Source organism: Vigna radiata, chromosome 7 (assembly GCF_000741045.1).
Source record: "Vigna radiata var. radiata cultivar VC1973A chromosome 7, Vradiata_ver6, whole genome shotgun sequence".
NCBI lineage: Eukaryota > Viridiplantae > Streptophyta > Magnoliopsida > Fabales > Fabaceae > Vigna > Vigna radiata.
This window is the reverse complement of record NC_028357.1, coordinates 13,220,524-13,234,811: the sequence shown is the minus strand read 5'-3', so window position 1 is coordinate 13,234,811 and position 14,288 is coordinate 13,220,524. Positions and strand designations below refer to the sequence as shown.

The 14,288-nt window shown below is 37.8% G+C and overlaps 1 protein-coding gene and 1 pseudogene across 1 annotated transcript; both read right to left on the bottom strand.

Annotated features, from left to right (window-relative positions):
* Positions 1 to 236: 236 nt before the first annotated feature.
* LOC111242027 lies at positions 237 to 7,393 on the bottom strand (annotated as a pseudogene).
* Positions 7,394 to 7,423: 30 nt separating this feature from the next.
* On the bottom strand, positions 7,424 to 11,905 carry LOC106767934 (hevamine-A). Its single transcript, XM_022783139.1, has one exon. The coding sequence runs from the start codon at positions 11,367 to 11,369 to the stop codon at positions 10,737 to 10,739; it is 633 nt and encodes a 210-aa protein (XP_022638860.1). The 5' UTR covers positions 11,370 to 11,905; the 3' UTR covers positions 7,424 to 10,736.
* Between the last annotated feature and the right edge of the window lie 2,383 nt (positions 11,906 to 14,288).

Here is a 14,288-nt window from a genome sequence, read left to right as displayed (position 1 = left end):
TCACATCTTCATTTTTAGTGCAGCAAAATGTCACTTTAGAGCTTGGTGAAACTGGTGCACAAAGATGAATGGAGGCATGATTTTATTCTAGACTAAAGTACTTCATGTAGGTTCTGGATGTGTAGATTTGTTTTGGAAAGGAATCTTGAGTTCTATAAATTTAGCAGCTGCTGGACAGGTTTTGGTGCTGCCATATTATCTTTGGTTTAGCTGGCTGGTGCAGGTTCAGTGTTGGTTGGAACTGCTGCAGGTTTAGTATTTCACGTAGTAACTAGCATAGTTGGTTATGAGCTGCTGGAACTTTGGGTTGCCGTTAGTAGTAATTAGATCTGGTTGAGTTGAATGATTTGTTCTTTGGTGTGATGCATGCAGTTTTATTCTCTATCTTTTGTTATTTACAAATATACAAAAATCTAAGTCTGCTGGACAATAAGAGACTTAAAATTTAAGTGTGTTGAACAAATTTAAAATTTAAGTCTATTGGATAATAACAGGCTTAAAATTTAAATCTATTGGTCAACAACAAATTTAAAATTTAAGTCTGTTAGTCAACAACTCAACTCTGTCTAACTGAGCCATAAGATTTTTGTTGTTATTTTGGTCCTATGGGCTTATTTTTTTATGTAGGTTTTTTTAATCCTATTGGTATTTGATAGGTTTCTTGAAAGAGAAACCCACTCTCAACACAGTCACACGCACAGTTCAACAATAAGTGTATAGTGAAAGAATGATATGAATCGTATTATCTCAATTGTCATGTACAAACAGAAACACCAGGGAGCCTAATCCCCCTCCCAGGACACACCTGCTACTATCAACAAAGAATATACTCAATAACCTCTCCATATCCCCCAACACTGCCTTATATACAAAGTCACACCCCCGTTAGGTCTAACTGCTAAACCTTTAGACAATTAATGTTTCTTCTTCCTAGTATACACTTTCCACTCTCTAACAATACCTTCCCCTGGATGTACAACCTTGTCCCCAAGGTTGAATTCCAGACATTGGTCTTGGATCATTGATACATCTTCCCAAGTCGCTCCATCTCTTCCACCCTCTTGCCACTCCATCAGGACTTGTTGTATTAGATCTTCTCCTTGTTGTTTATGCCTCTCATCTAGTATTCGAAGTGGCCAAAAAGTTGGTCCCTCTCCTTCTCGACATTCTGAGCACCCACGGCCTTTTTTAGTTGTGACACATGAAATACCGGATAATCCTGGCCGATTCCGGTAATTGGATCTTAAACGCAACCTCTCTTACCTGTTGTAGCACCTTAAAGGGCCCGAAAAACCTTGTTGCCAATTTGGGGTGTAACCTAGTTGCCATGGAAGTTTGTCGGTGAGGTCTGATCTTCAAAAACACCCAATCGTCCACCTTAATATCTCCCGGTCTCCTCTTTCTGTTAGCATACTTCACCATCATATCCTGGGCTCAGTTCAAATGAAACCTCAATTGTTTCAAAGCTTCATCATGCGTCATCAACTCCTGCACCACCGCCTCTACTGCCATTTCTCTGGGTATGAATCTGTTTAAAGATGGGGGAGCTCTCCCATACACCGTCTCAAATGGCGTACACCTTGCTGCACTCTGATAGTTGGTGTTATACAAGTACTCCGCCCAAGGAAGCACTACACTCCAGCTTTTGGGTTGCTCATAGAAAAAGCAACGCAAGTACCCTTCGAGTATTCTATTCAACACTTCTGTCTGCCCATCCGTTTCCGGATGATACGCAGTACTCATCTTCAATTGGGTGCCTTGCACTCTAAAGATTTCTCTCCAAAACACACTAAAAAAGAGGGGGTCACGGTCACTGACGATGGACAGTGGCACCCCATGTAGCCTTATCATATCCTAAACAAAGACTTCAGCAACTTTGCGTGTAGATTATGGGTGCTTCAATGGCACGAAGTATCCATACTTGCTAAGTTGATCTACCACCACCAATACGACATCATACCACTGGGACTTCAGTAGCTTCATAATGAAGTCCATACTTACCTCCTCCCAAATCGCATGAGGCACGGGTAAGGGTTGCAACAACCCTTGAGGCGATGACGTCACGTATTTGTGCTGCTGGCATGTCAAGCACCTTGCCACAAAATCAGTTACCATCTGCTTCATCCCTTTCCAGAACAATGATTGAGTTATTCTCCTGTTAGTCCGATATACTCCTGGGTGCCCCCCGTGCTAGTGGAATGGAACTCAACCAAGAGCTTGAGTATCCAAGCTGATTTGGCAGACAACACTAGCCTCCCCTTATGGTGTAGCCTACCATGCTCTATTGTATAGGTTGGATGGGTATCTGGATTTTTCTCAATTTCCTCTCGAATCTTCCTCCTTATCCTCCCCTTTTCTCGACAACACGTCAGTAACACGATTTGTCACCCCCTACTTATACTGGATCTCAAAATCATATCCTAGCAATTTTAGCAAGCCAGTTTTGCTGATTCTGGGTTGTTATGCGTTGCTCGAGTAAGTATTTGAGGCTGCGTTGGTCTGTATGAACGACGAACTTCTGCCCTAGCAAGTATGGTCTCCAATGCTGTATTGCCATCACCAATGCCATGAGTTCCTTTTCATATATAGATTTATTGAGAGACCCCTCAGACAAAGCTCGACTAAAGAACGCTACAGGCTTCCTTCCCTGCATCAAAACCGCCCCAACTTCTCCCCCTGACGCATCACACTCTACATGGAAGGTTTGTTCAAAATCTAGCAATGCCAGCACTAGAGCAGTGGTTATCAAAATCTACAATTTATCCATGCCCTCCTATGCCTTGCTGGACCACTTGAATTGCCCTTTTTTCAATAGCTCCGTCAACGGCTTTGCCACTTTCCCATAATCTCTCATAAAGCGCCTATAATATCCCGTGAGACCTAAAAATCCTCTCAGCGCCTTCAACGTTTTCGGTTTTTCCCAATCAATCACATCTCGCACCTTCTCTGGGTCCATCTCCAGTCCCCTCGCCGATATCAAATGACACAGATATCTAATCTCCACTTGGCCAAACTCACATTTCTTCTTGTTGGCCACCCACCTATTCTGCCTAAGCACCCCAGAATATGTCCCACATGCTGTAAATGTTCTTCCCAACTTTGGTTATAGATGAGGATGTCGTCGAAGAAAACCAGCACATATCTCCTCATAAATGGTTGCAGCAGTCGGTTCATGACACTCTGAAAGGTTGTTGGGGAATTAGTGAGGACTAAAGGCATTACTAAAAATTCGTAGTGACCCTGATGAGTGTGGAATGTTGTCTTGTGGATGTCCTCTTCTCCCATCCAGATTTGATGGTATCCAGCTTTTAAATCTACTTTCGAGAAATATCTTACATCTCTTAGTTCATCAAAGAGTTCTTCTATGACCGGAATAGGGAACTTATTAGGAATCGTTGCTCTATTCAAAGCTCGATAATCTACGCAAAATCTCCAACTCCTATTTTTCTTCTTTGCTAATATCACAAGGCTCGAGTAGGGGTTAGTGCTTGACCTAATGATTCCAGCTTTCAGTATTTCCTCTACCTGTCATTCAATTTCACCTTTCATCAAATGGGGATAACAATATGGCCTCACATTCACCGGGTCAGTTCCCTCCTTCAAGACAATCTGACGCTTCTTGTCTCTATCCGGTGGCAACCCTTGCAACTCACAAAATACCTCCTTATGATCTTCTAAGACTTGTTCCAACTCCTCCTTCTGTTCCCTGGTTAAGCCCACTGCTCCTGTATCATCTCGCCTTGGTTTTATACTCTCTAAGCTCCAAACTAGAGCCCAGGTTTCCACCTCACTCATCTTTAGGAGGGTCTCAGGTTCAACCACCCTCTTTTCCAAAGCAGGGTCCCCCCTAATTACCATGGTTTCTTCCCCCTGTTTGAAGGACATAGTCAACTCGCCCCAGTTTAAGGTGATTTCTCCCACTTCGCCAACCACTCGACTCCCAAGATCATCTCCACGCCCCCCAACTCAAACAAATAGAACTTCTCTACTATCTTTGTTCCCCTCATTTGAATTATCACCTTCGGACAACACCCTCTGGTTTTCCTTTTCTGTCCATCCCCCAAACTGACTTGATACTGGGGGGTGTCCTCCTGAGCTAACTCCAACTCTTTTGCTAAGCCTCTGCTGATAAAATTGTGGCTTGCACCACTATCTTTGAGAATCAACACCGCCTTCTTCCCCACCTTTCATTGCAACTTCATCGTCTTAGGCTGGGTAAGGCCACTGGCCGAGAATACAGATAACTCCATCGGTTTTTGCTCCACGTCTTCCTTTTTCGCGTCTTGGTCCTCCTCTTTGTCCTCAGCCAATAACACTACGCCCAAACTCTTCTCACGGCAATGGTGCCTGAGGTTGAAAGGTCCACCACAGCAGAAGCACCTCCCCTCCTCTCTACGCTTCAAGAATTTTGGGTAGGGAAGATTTCTTGAATTTCTTCCCTTGCTTTCACTGCCTACAGGATTTCCGCCCCTCGTCGTGCTACTTCCCGCCACACCATCCTTCCTCACTGAGCCCTCGCTCTCCGTCGTTCATCCCCAAGATTGCGTGTTCTTGGTTGTCGTCCACTCACTCAGGCCTAATCCGCGTCTTACGTGTTCGACATCCCGTGAAAGCCTCAATGCCGTCATCAAATCTTGAGGGTCGTGGGGTCTAATTAGACACCGTATCTCTTCTCTTAGGCCCACCAGAAAGTATCCTAAGGGTTGGTTGCCAATTGGGTTGACCCTCTAGACGTTCCCCATCTTTCTCTGCGTCCAGGTCGTCGCATCGATCCTTCTGAGTGCCATTAACGGACCCCTGACTCCCGTCAGAGTTCCCCTCGAAATGTTTATTTTGAGCGACCATCATCCTCATCAATTCTTTGATTCCCGAGGCATTGCTAGGGAATCTTGCCTATTAGTCACCGATTTCGCCTTTAACCCGTCCACTGCCATCTCGATGTGTTCCAATCGCCCCTCCATTATGTTCCTCGCCCCTCCATTTCTGCTATTCTCGTTCAATTGGGATTTGGTATATCGGACCAATTGATAGGTTTCTTGAAAGAGAAACCCACTCTCAATACACTCACATGCACAGTTCAACAGTAAGTGTATAGTGAAAGAATGATATGAATCGTATTATGTCAATTGTCATGTACAAACAGAAACACCAGGGAGCCTAATCCCCCTCCCAGGACAATGTGTCCTGCTACTATCAACAAAGAATATACACAACAACCTCTCCCTATCCCCCAAAACTGCCTTATATGCAAAATCACACCCCTGTTAGGTCTAACTGCTAAACCGTTAGACAATTAATGTTTCTTCCTCCTAGTGCACACTTTCCACTCTCTTAAGTATTTTTGCCTTGACCTGTATGGGTCAAGACCAAACACTATGCACTTGACCAAATGGACATGTCTAATTATTAATATCTAATCTATTTTCTTGAAAGTTACTTTCTTCTGGTTCATAACATTTAACTCTAATCATTTGAACCAACCAAACATGTTTCATATCATGGCATAAATATTTGAAAACACAAAAATACAAAGATAACATTACATAGTTCTAAGGATGAGGAGTTTAGATATCACACATGGCTCCTGATGGATGAGCTGTATCCACTTTGAGCATCATAATACCTAGACCACAACATAACACCTCCATATTTAGCAGAACCCTTAATGGCCGGAAGCACATTAGAAAAAAGATCAGCAGAAGGAATGAAGCCACTCCCTGTAGCCTGTGGGGAAGCTGGCAACCCCAAGAATATCTTGTTGGCAGGAATACCTGAAATCCACTGCTTCCATGCATCTTCAAGGTTAGTGATTGCCCCAAAAGTGTATTGGCAAGGAGGGTTGTTGTAGAATTGGACCCACACATAGTTAAAAAGCCCTGTAGTGAGAGCATTTCCTATCCAAGCATCAGGAAAAGGGCACTGAGGAGCTGCAGTGATGTAGATTTGCTTGCCTTGCTTGGTCATGGCGTAGCCTTTAAGGAATCTGGCAAGATCACCCCAATGTTGGTTTGATCAACCTTCAATGTCAAAGTCAATGCCATCAAGAACAGCAGGGCCAAGAGGCCGAGATGAGGACTGTCCCCCCAAGAAGTTGTTCCAAAGGTAACTGGCTATGTGGCTTGCATCTTCAGTGGATGCAATTTAATGGCTTCCAGCACCTCCTCCTAAAGACAACAACACCTTGATGCCTTTGGCTTGACAAGCTTTTATGTCTGAACTTAACCCCGTGCACCCATCACTGTACGGATCACAGTGACCAGCAAGATTAATCATAGGAGTTTGTCCATTGCCAAAGGTTGGCAAAAAGGCTAAGATCAAATAATCATAGTTCCCTGTCGCACATGCCTCGCCTAGCGTCTCCTCTTTACCATTCTGGCCCCAGTAGATTGCTATTTCTCCACCATAACAACCATTTCCTACTGCTAATAAGACTAAGCACAACAATGACACTGACATTGCAGATGATTTTATTGCCATTGTGAAGGGACCAATAAGTCTTTTGAAAAGGTAAAAGATTTAGGCTGCTTCTTTTCCAACTGCTTCTTGGGAGCAACGACTTTTATAGAGTTGATATATTTCAATCCATACAAAAGGCAACCCATCTTGGAAATTTATTGTTGATAGGTGTTACCAAGAATTATCTCAGGAGCAACAAAAGTCATGACAAAGGATATGTTATAAGGAATATGTTTATAGTATTTTCTTGATATTATTATCTGGCCTTCACATCTGTGGGGAAGGTATAATGAATATCAAAGGAAAATAACTTTCTCTGAAAATCTGTGTCCATATAGATTAAAAGCTACGCAGATGTGACGAGTTTACTTAACCTATATTGGCTATAACGACAATTTTGTGTTCAGATGGTCGAATAATTTCAAAAATTTCAAATATAATGCTCAATCCCTTCTGTATTAGTCAAATATAATTAAAGAAGTTTTGCTCTCTCTATTTCTACCCCTGGCTGTTTAATTTAGCATAGTAATAGAAGGGAGGGTAAATTCTAATTCTCATTTAGTGTTGATATATATGATTATGAATGAAAACGTATCCATGGAAGCTTAAAAATGTAGCCATGTTTTTGTTTGTCTTTACTCTGCGAAAACAACAAAATGAGCGTTTCCAGGACTTATATATATAGGAGATATTTTGCATATCTTGACTCCAATAAAGAAGCAACTGTTCTAACATCAATTTTCAGTTAAAATCACACAGACCTTTCGTTTAGATCCTTTTCCATTTTTTAAATCCTCCATAAAGATATTTATAAACATGTATTTAGCTGTCTTAGATAGCAAGACCTTTTGGACTTTTCCTTAAAAGTAAAATATTCGCCTTAGCACTTTATCTAGGATGTTGTTGAATAATTAGTTAAGAGCCCAAGTCTTAGATATTATTGATGTTTTTTTTTCTATTTCAGAGTTACAACATTAGGGAGTTTACTTTTGAGTTTTCATAATGTTTAAGCTCTGTATAAGAAGTAGTAATATGTTGTAATTACGAAGATGTGGTTAAACATTGCCCTTCCAATATATTGTTTATTATCTTAATCATTGTTATTAATGACATTATTGGTTTGAAAGACATTAGAGTGATGCAAAATATTTAAGTCATGCAAAATATTAATTTTTAAAAGAAAATTAAAAATTTTAAATTTATTTCTGTTTTCGGTTTATGAAGTTAACATTAAGTTTTCTTCCACAAATAATCTCCCAGTTCCAAGTTTAGGTTTAGGTTCTATCTTCCCTTTCTTTACTTTTTCGATCGAACTAGATGTTATCTGCAGAAGGCACTCCAATGCTAAGGTTAATGTTTATTCGAATGTTCTAATAATAAAAGCACAGTAAAAAGTAACAAACTACCTCAATATCAAACCTGTATTTATAGATTCTGGGATGAGCTTCTGATTACTACTAGCCTAATTACAGTCCAAATAATAATGATCTAACTTAGAATTAATGTAATTATTCTCATTGCTAATTTCATCTGTAGTTTGACTGATTGGCCCATAGATCGTTTCACATGGGATCGAAAGGGTTGTTGACTGCTCGGTCCATGGTTGATCAGGCGGTCGGTTACCATAGCGACAATCGTCCTGTCTTGGGAGACGATTGAGGCTTCTTCCATGTGGGGGACCTTTTTTCGCCTGTTCCACCTTCACATACTTCTTAAGGTGACTTGCTCGGATCAACTCTTCAATCTTGTTGCGAAGTGTAGAGCACTCCTCCATAATATGCCTGAGGTTCTAATGGTACCGGTAGTGCTTCTTACCATCAACGTTCCTCGGGGTTGGTTTCTTCTTTAAAGGATGGAGGAGATCAACACTTAATGCCTCTTCTAGGATTCTATCCCTTGCTGCATTCAGAGGCGTGTACTAATTAAACTTGGGCACTTAAGGAAGGTCTTTTGGCTTTGACCCGCCCCACTTGTCGCCTTCGCTGAGCGGTTCTTTTCAAGCCTTCCACTCCCCTCCAATAGATTTAGCTATAGCCTCCTCCTACTGTCTCTTCCAAAAGGTGCGCATCTCTTCTATGCGCATGATCTCAGTTGCCTTCTCCTGCAACTCGTCCATGGTTTTTGACAGTCTAACACACATGCTATCCGCGAACATTCTCGCTTTTAAAGCCGTTGACCAGTTATTGAGGATGAACTCCTAACTAACATCTCTCACTTGTCGAGCGATTTTGTTGTATTGGTCCATGAAGGCCTTCAACGATTCATCTTTCCTTTGCTTGGTACTAATCAACACAAGGTGTGTCAAACTCTAGACTCGACTAGAAGCGTACTGCCTGCCAAATAGGGAGTGGGCAGTAGCGAAATAGTCCTCTGTGTTGGGAGGCAAGGTGTAGAACCATGCCAACATCTCGCCTTTCAGTGATAGAGAGAATGTTTAACACCATGCGTGGTCGCTAGATGAGTAGAAAGCCATGGTGTTCACGAACGAATGAAAGTGTTCGTTCGAATCACTTGACCTGTCGTACTTCTATAATGCGGGGGTTGTCGACTTCTCAAATTGACGCCTCCATAATAGTCACATTGAAGGGTAGCAGACCCTCGACCTGTACCGTTTGGACAAAAAGGGTTATCCTTGTTGTGGCGGTACTCATCTCTTGACTAGTTCTGCTTGGTCCTTCAGCCTAATTGTTCTCCTTCGAGGTTGTGGGAATGAGTGACATCGAGTGTTGGGCCAACTGATGTTGCTGACCGGTAACATGCTTAGCTCTCAATGCAGCTATCTCAGCCTTATGCCTTCTATGCATCTCCTACATATGTCTTTGCATTTGTTTTATAAGCTCCATCGAATCTTGTTGGTCTCCCATGTTTCTTGTGGTCATCATTGGATCTCTTCTTTCGTCCTCGTGTCCCATGGTGGGTGCCAAAATATTTCGGTTTATGGGGTTAAAGTTAAGTCTTTTTCCACAAATAATCTATAAGTTCCAAGTTTAGGTCTAGGTTCTATCTTTAGTCCTTTCTCTACCATTTGGTCGAACCAGGTTCTACTTGTAGAAGACATTCTGATGCTAAAGTCAGTGTTTATCTGAATGCTCTAGCAATAAATGCGTAGTAAAAAGTAACCAAATACCTGGATATCAAACCTGTATTTATAAATTATGGACTGGACTTTTGATTAGTGTTGACCTAATTATAGTCCAAACAGTAATTATCTGATTTAGAATTAATGTAATTATTCTCATTGCTAATTTCGTCTATAGTCTGGCCAATCAATTCAGTGATAGTTTCACATAAGATCAAAATGATTGACTAAACGACCATACTATACAATTTTTAAATATATTTTATAAAATATATATGCAGGTTAAGCTTAGCAAACTTAAAAAAAAATTGGACTTAAACAACATTAAACTAACGTTAAATTTTAATAAATGAAAATATAAATATTAGCTTTAAGACATGGTTTTTGAACATTATTATTGAACATTATTTTCAATGTTCTTTCTTATTGTTGAACATTATTTAACTAGGTTAAATTAATGTAATTTTGAAGGAGGGACTAAAAGGAGTAGATGTAGGGAGCATTTTTGTTTCATCGGCAACAACAAAAGAAAATGAAAAATATATAACAATATTTACAAGACATTTCATTCAAATTTGTCCCCAATTAAACAAATTAGAAAAAATAGAATATTACCGTAGACAATCAAACCTAAAAAACATTATGCAAAATGTTTTGTACTAAGTGGGTTAAACTGTAGCATCACATGCCTCATGTTTATCCACCCTAAGATATATGTTATGATACTCCAATAGTTATACAACATTAATCTTACATACATTCCATATATCTATTCTATGATTCCTACTAGTCATATTACAAAATTTTCCCCTTTCATTAAGAATTTCTCTACCTTCATCTACTTCTACATTTTAATGATTAATAACTAATTCAAATAATAATTTATAAACTGATATTTAACATAGTTTCGGTTGTAAATAAAAAATTAAAATTGATTTGTGAATTAAAATTTAAATTAGTTTTAAATTAGAATTTCTATGATTTGCTAAATGTAATGACAGAAAAGAAAAAGTGAAAGATAGATTTTGACTGAAGCTAGTCATGATCATGTGTTGAAATTATGAGGAACATGATAGGTGGTGCATACGTTGTACCTGTTTCTATGACCCTTAGAGAAATACATTCTGAGGGGATATATAAGGTAGAGTATTTCCATGGTTCAAGGTTTGTAATTTAAAGAGAAGTTTATTGGGAAGGAGTGTTAGTATAAAATTGGGAACCAAACAAAGTCGAAAAGGCCTGTGAGGAGAGAATTTCCTATCCAAAGATCAGGAAATGGGTACTGGGGGGCTATAGTTATGTACAGTTTCTGGTCTTGGTTGGTGATGTGATAGCCTCTAAGAATCTTGGCAAGATCACGCCAGTATTGCTTTGATCGAGCTTCAATCTCATACTGAATGCCAAAATCAATGCCATCAAGGACAGCAGGGCCAAGAGGCCGAGATGATGAGACTCCCCCCAAGAAGTTATTCCAAAGGTAACTCGCTACTTCACTTACATTTCTGTAACTTCCACCACCTTCTACCAAAGAGACCAAGACCTTCATACCTTTTGCTTGACAATATTTTATGTCTGAGCTTAGGCCACTGCATCCATCACTATAAGGCTCGCAGTGACCACCCAGATTCATCATTGGAGTTTGCCCATTGCCAACGCTTTGCACGAATGCTATGATCACATAATCATAGTTCCCTGTGGCACAAGCCTCCCCCAGTGTACCCTCCTTTCCATTCTGGCCCCAGTAGATTGCAACTATGTTTTCATTAGAATCCATTCCTACTGCTATCGATACTGAGGAGATCAACATCAATAACATTGCTGATTTCAGTGCCATCGTGAAGACTGAAAAATCTAATGAATCTTCTTCAGATAGTCACAGATATTGGCTTCATATAATAATGATTGATGCTGACTTCATGGAAGAAAGGAACAAATTTAACAATATCTTGGCAACTCTGATATCATCTATTAGCTCTTGTTCAGTGCTTTTCTGATATTTCTTCCACTATCCTCCACTTCTAAGAGTGATAAATTAAAATACACGTCAAATGTAAGAAGCATGCTGGCAAATTCATATTTTTTTTTTCATGGACGTCAGTGGAGTGATCATAACATATTCACGAATTTGTTACGTGTGGTGCGAATGAGAACTTATTGATATGCATGAACTTGTTTCTTTGGTTGTCATCACTTTTGAGCTTTTGCACGAACAACAGTTTGATACGACTAAGTGACAATCATGTTGGAAATATTTAATTTTGATATTATCAGCTACTCACTCTTTTATCATTCACATATCCAACTTGTGAAAATCTAGATTTTTGGCCTTTATTATACTTAATACATAATTAACTTTCTCTTAAAATCTCTGCCCACATAATAAAACCTAAGATTTGGCTTTCTTTTTCCTATCTTTATATTGGCCGTATGCTGAAACCGAACTGTGTAGGCCCATGAACATTCCAAATGTTGATAATAATGTGTTAAATATTATATTTTTTTAAATAATAATAATAATAATAATAATAAATAATAACAGAGTAAATGTTGACCAATATGTCTAGATAAAAATACTTTTCATATTTTAATACAGATATTAAGTAAGGAAGTTATAATTTTTTTTAATTACAAGTTAAAAATATATATGAGTAAATAGAGTTGTCAAAACGAGTAACCGGTCCGAACTGACTCAATTCACCACGGATTGACCATTTAGTGAGTCAACCCAAGCCGACTCATTTATTAACGAGCCGAAAAAATTCGAATTCGACCCGACCCACCACGGGTTGGTTGTTAAACGGGTTGGTTCATTGATTCACTTAACTTTTTTTCACACTCTTCTTCTAAGATGTTACTTTGATCCATCAAATTGAAACCGTAATAATTAGACCAATTGTTATAAAAGAAACTAAAAAAACTAAAGAATCTAAATTATTAAGTAGCATGTGTTTATTTTGTACTTATTAAAAAAAAAATTAAAGAATCTTAGTTATCATAAGTAACATGTGTTTATTTTGAAATAATTAATATAAAAAAACTGAAAAATCTTAGTCACATAAAAGATGTTTTATATATAGGATATTTTATATGATTTTATATTGCTATGATTGTGTATATTAAACAATGAAAAGTGTTTGATGAAGTGGTTAAGTGATTGTAAAAATATTGTATATATATTTTTCAGTGTTATTAATTATTAAAAGTATTGTATAAATATTGTATATATAGGATGTTTAAATATTGTAAAAATATTGTAAAAATATTGGATATATAGGATGTTTAAATATTGTAAAAATATCGTATATGTTTAAATATTATAAACATATTGTATATATAGGATGTTTAAATAATGTAAAAATATTGTATATATTTTTCGTGTTATTAATTATTAAAAGTATTGTAAAAATTAATATTGTATATATAGGATGTTTAAATATTGTAAAAATATCATATATGTTTAAATATTGTAAAAATATTGTATATATTTTTCGTGTTATTAATTATTAAAAGTATTGTAAACATATTGTATATATTTTTCGTGTTATTAATTATTAAAAGTATTGTAAAATTATTGTATATATAGGATGTTTAAATATTTTAAAAATATAATATATGTTTAAATATTGTAAAAATATTATATATATATATAAGACTTTTAAATATTGTAAAAATATCGTATATGTTTAAATATTGTAAAAATATTGCATATATAGGATTATTATATGATTTTTCCGTGTTATTGTAAAAATATTATATATATTTTTCCATCATATCTCAAACATTAAAAGTAAATCAAAATTAACTTCCTAAAATACAACTGATGTTTGATTGTGAAATTTTCCGTGAGAAGACAGATAACTTTTTGGTACAAACTTGTTAATAAATGTGTATAACAAAACCACATATCCGACCAATCAGAAAGACAATTAGAATTTAGACGGTAATACAAGAAGAAGCGTTTGATTATACTTTCCCTAAAATAATATACCTCTTTTCCCAACTCTGTCTTATCTTCATAACCATAACTGATGACAGTCAAGCACTAAACCTATACCCAATGCACAGTTCACTCTCAAAATAAAACACCTATCACAATACACTTTATTATGGTAAAAAACACATGAGTAAATGAGATTTGAAAACTATAAATAAAAATCGTTGTTACCTGAGATATTTGAGAGGACAATAAGGGTTTCACGATGGGGAAGGAGAGGGTATGCTGCACGAAGAGCTATGCTATGAAGAGTTTGTTGTTGCGCTAAGGGGAAGGGCTACGTCGCGTGAAGGTAGTGTAAGGGTTTGATTTGCAAGGGGAACTTAGGGGTTTGATTTGTAGAGGGAAACTTTTAGAAAGACTGCAACAAGAAAGGCTTTATTGCTAAATAAAGGTTGTGCATTTTGAATAATTAATTTGACTTTAATAAAAAAATAAGATTTGAATAATTAATATAATTAATTTTATTTAATTAAAAAAATAGGTGGGTTGGTGAGCCAACCCGACCCACCACGGGTTCAACCCGTGTGAGCTGGGTTCTTAGTGAGTCAGGTCAAAATTGGCTCGTATCAAAATTTTTACATTTTTTTCCAACCTAACCTGACTGAAACCCGTGGTGAGCGGAATTGACTCACGGGTTTCAACCTATTTTAATGGCACTATTGTTACCAATAAGGAGCATTGGTAAAACTTGAAGAATTGTTTTGATGATGCTGCAAGAAGTATTATTTAAAGAGAACATTAGATTTATTTAAAAAG

Bases quoted from the DNA above. Each gene is read 5' to 3' on its own strand.
- LOC106767934 (XM_022783139.1), bottom strand. From the start codon at position 11,369: ATGGCACTGAAATCAGCAATGTTATTGATGTTGATCTCCTCAGTATCG.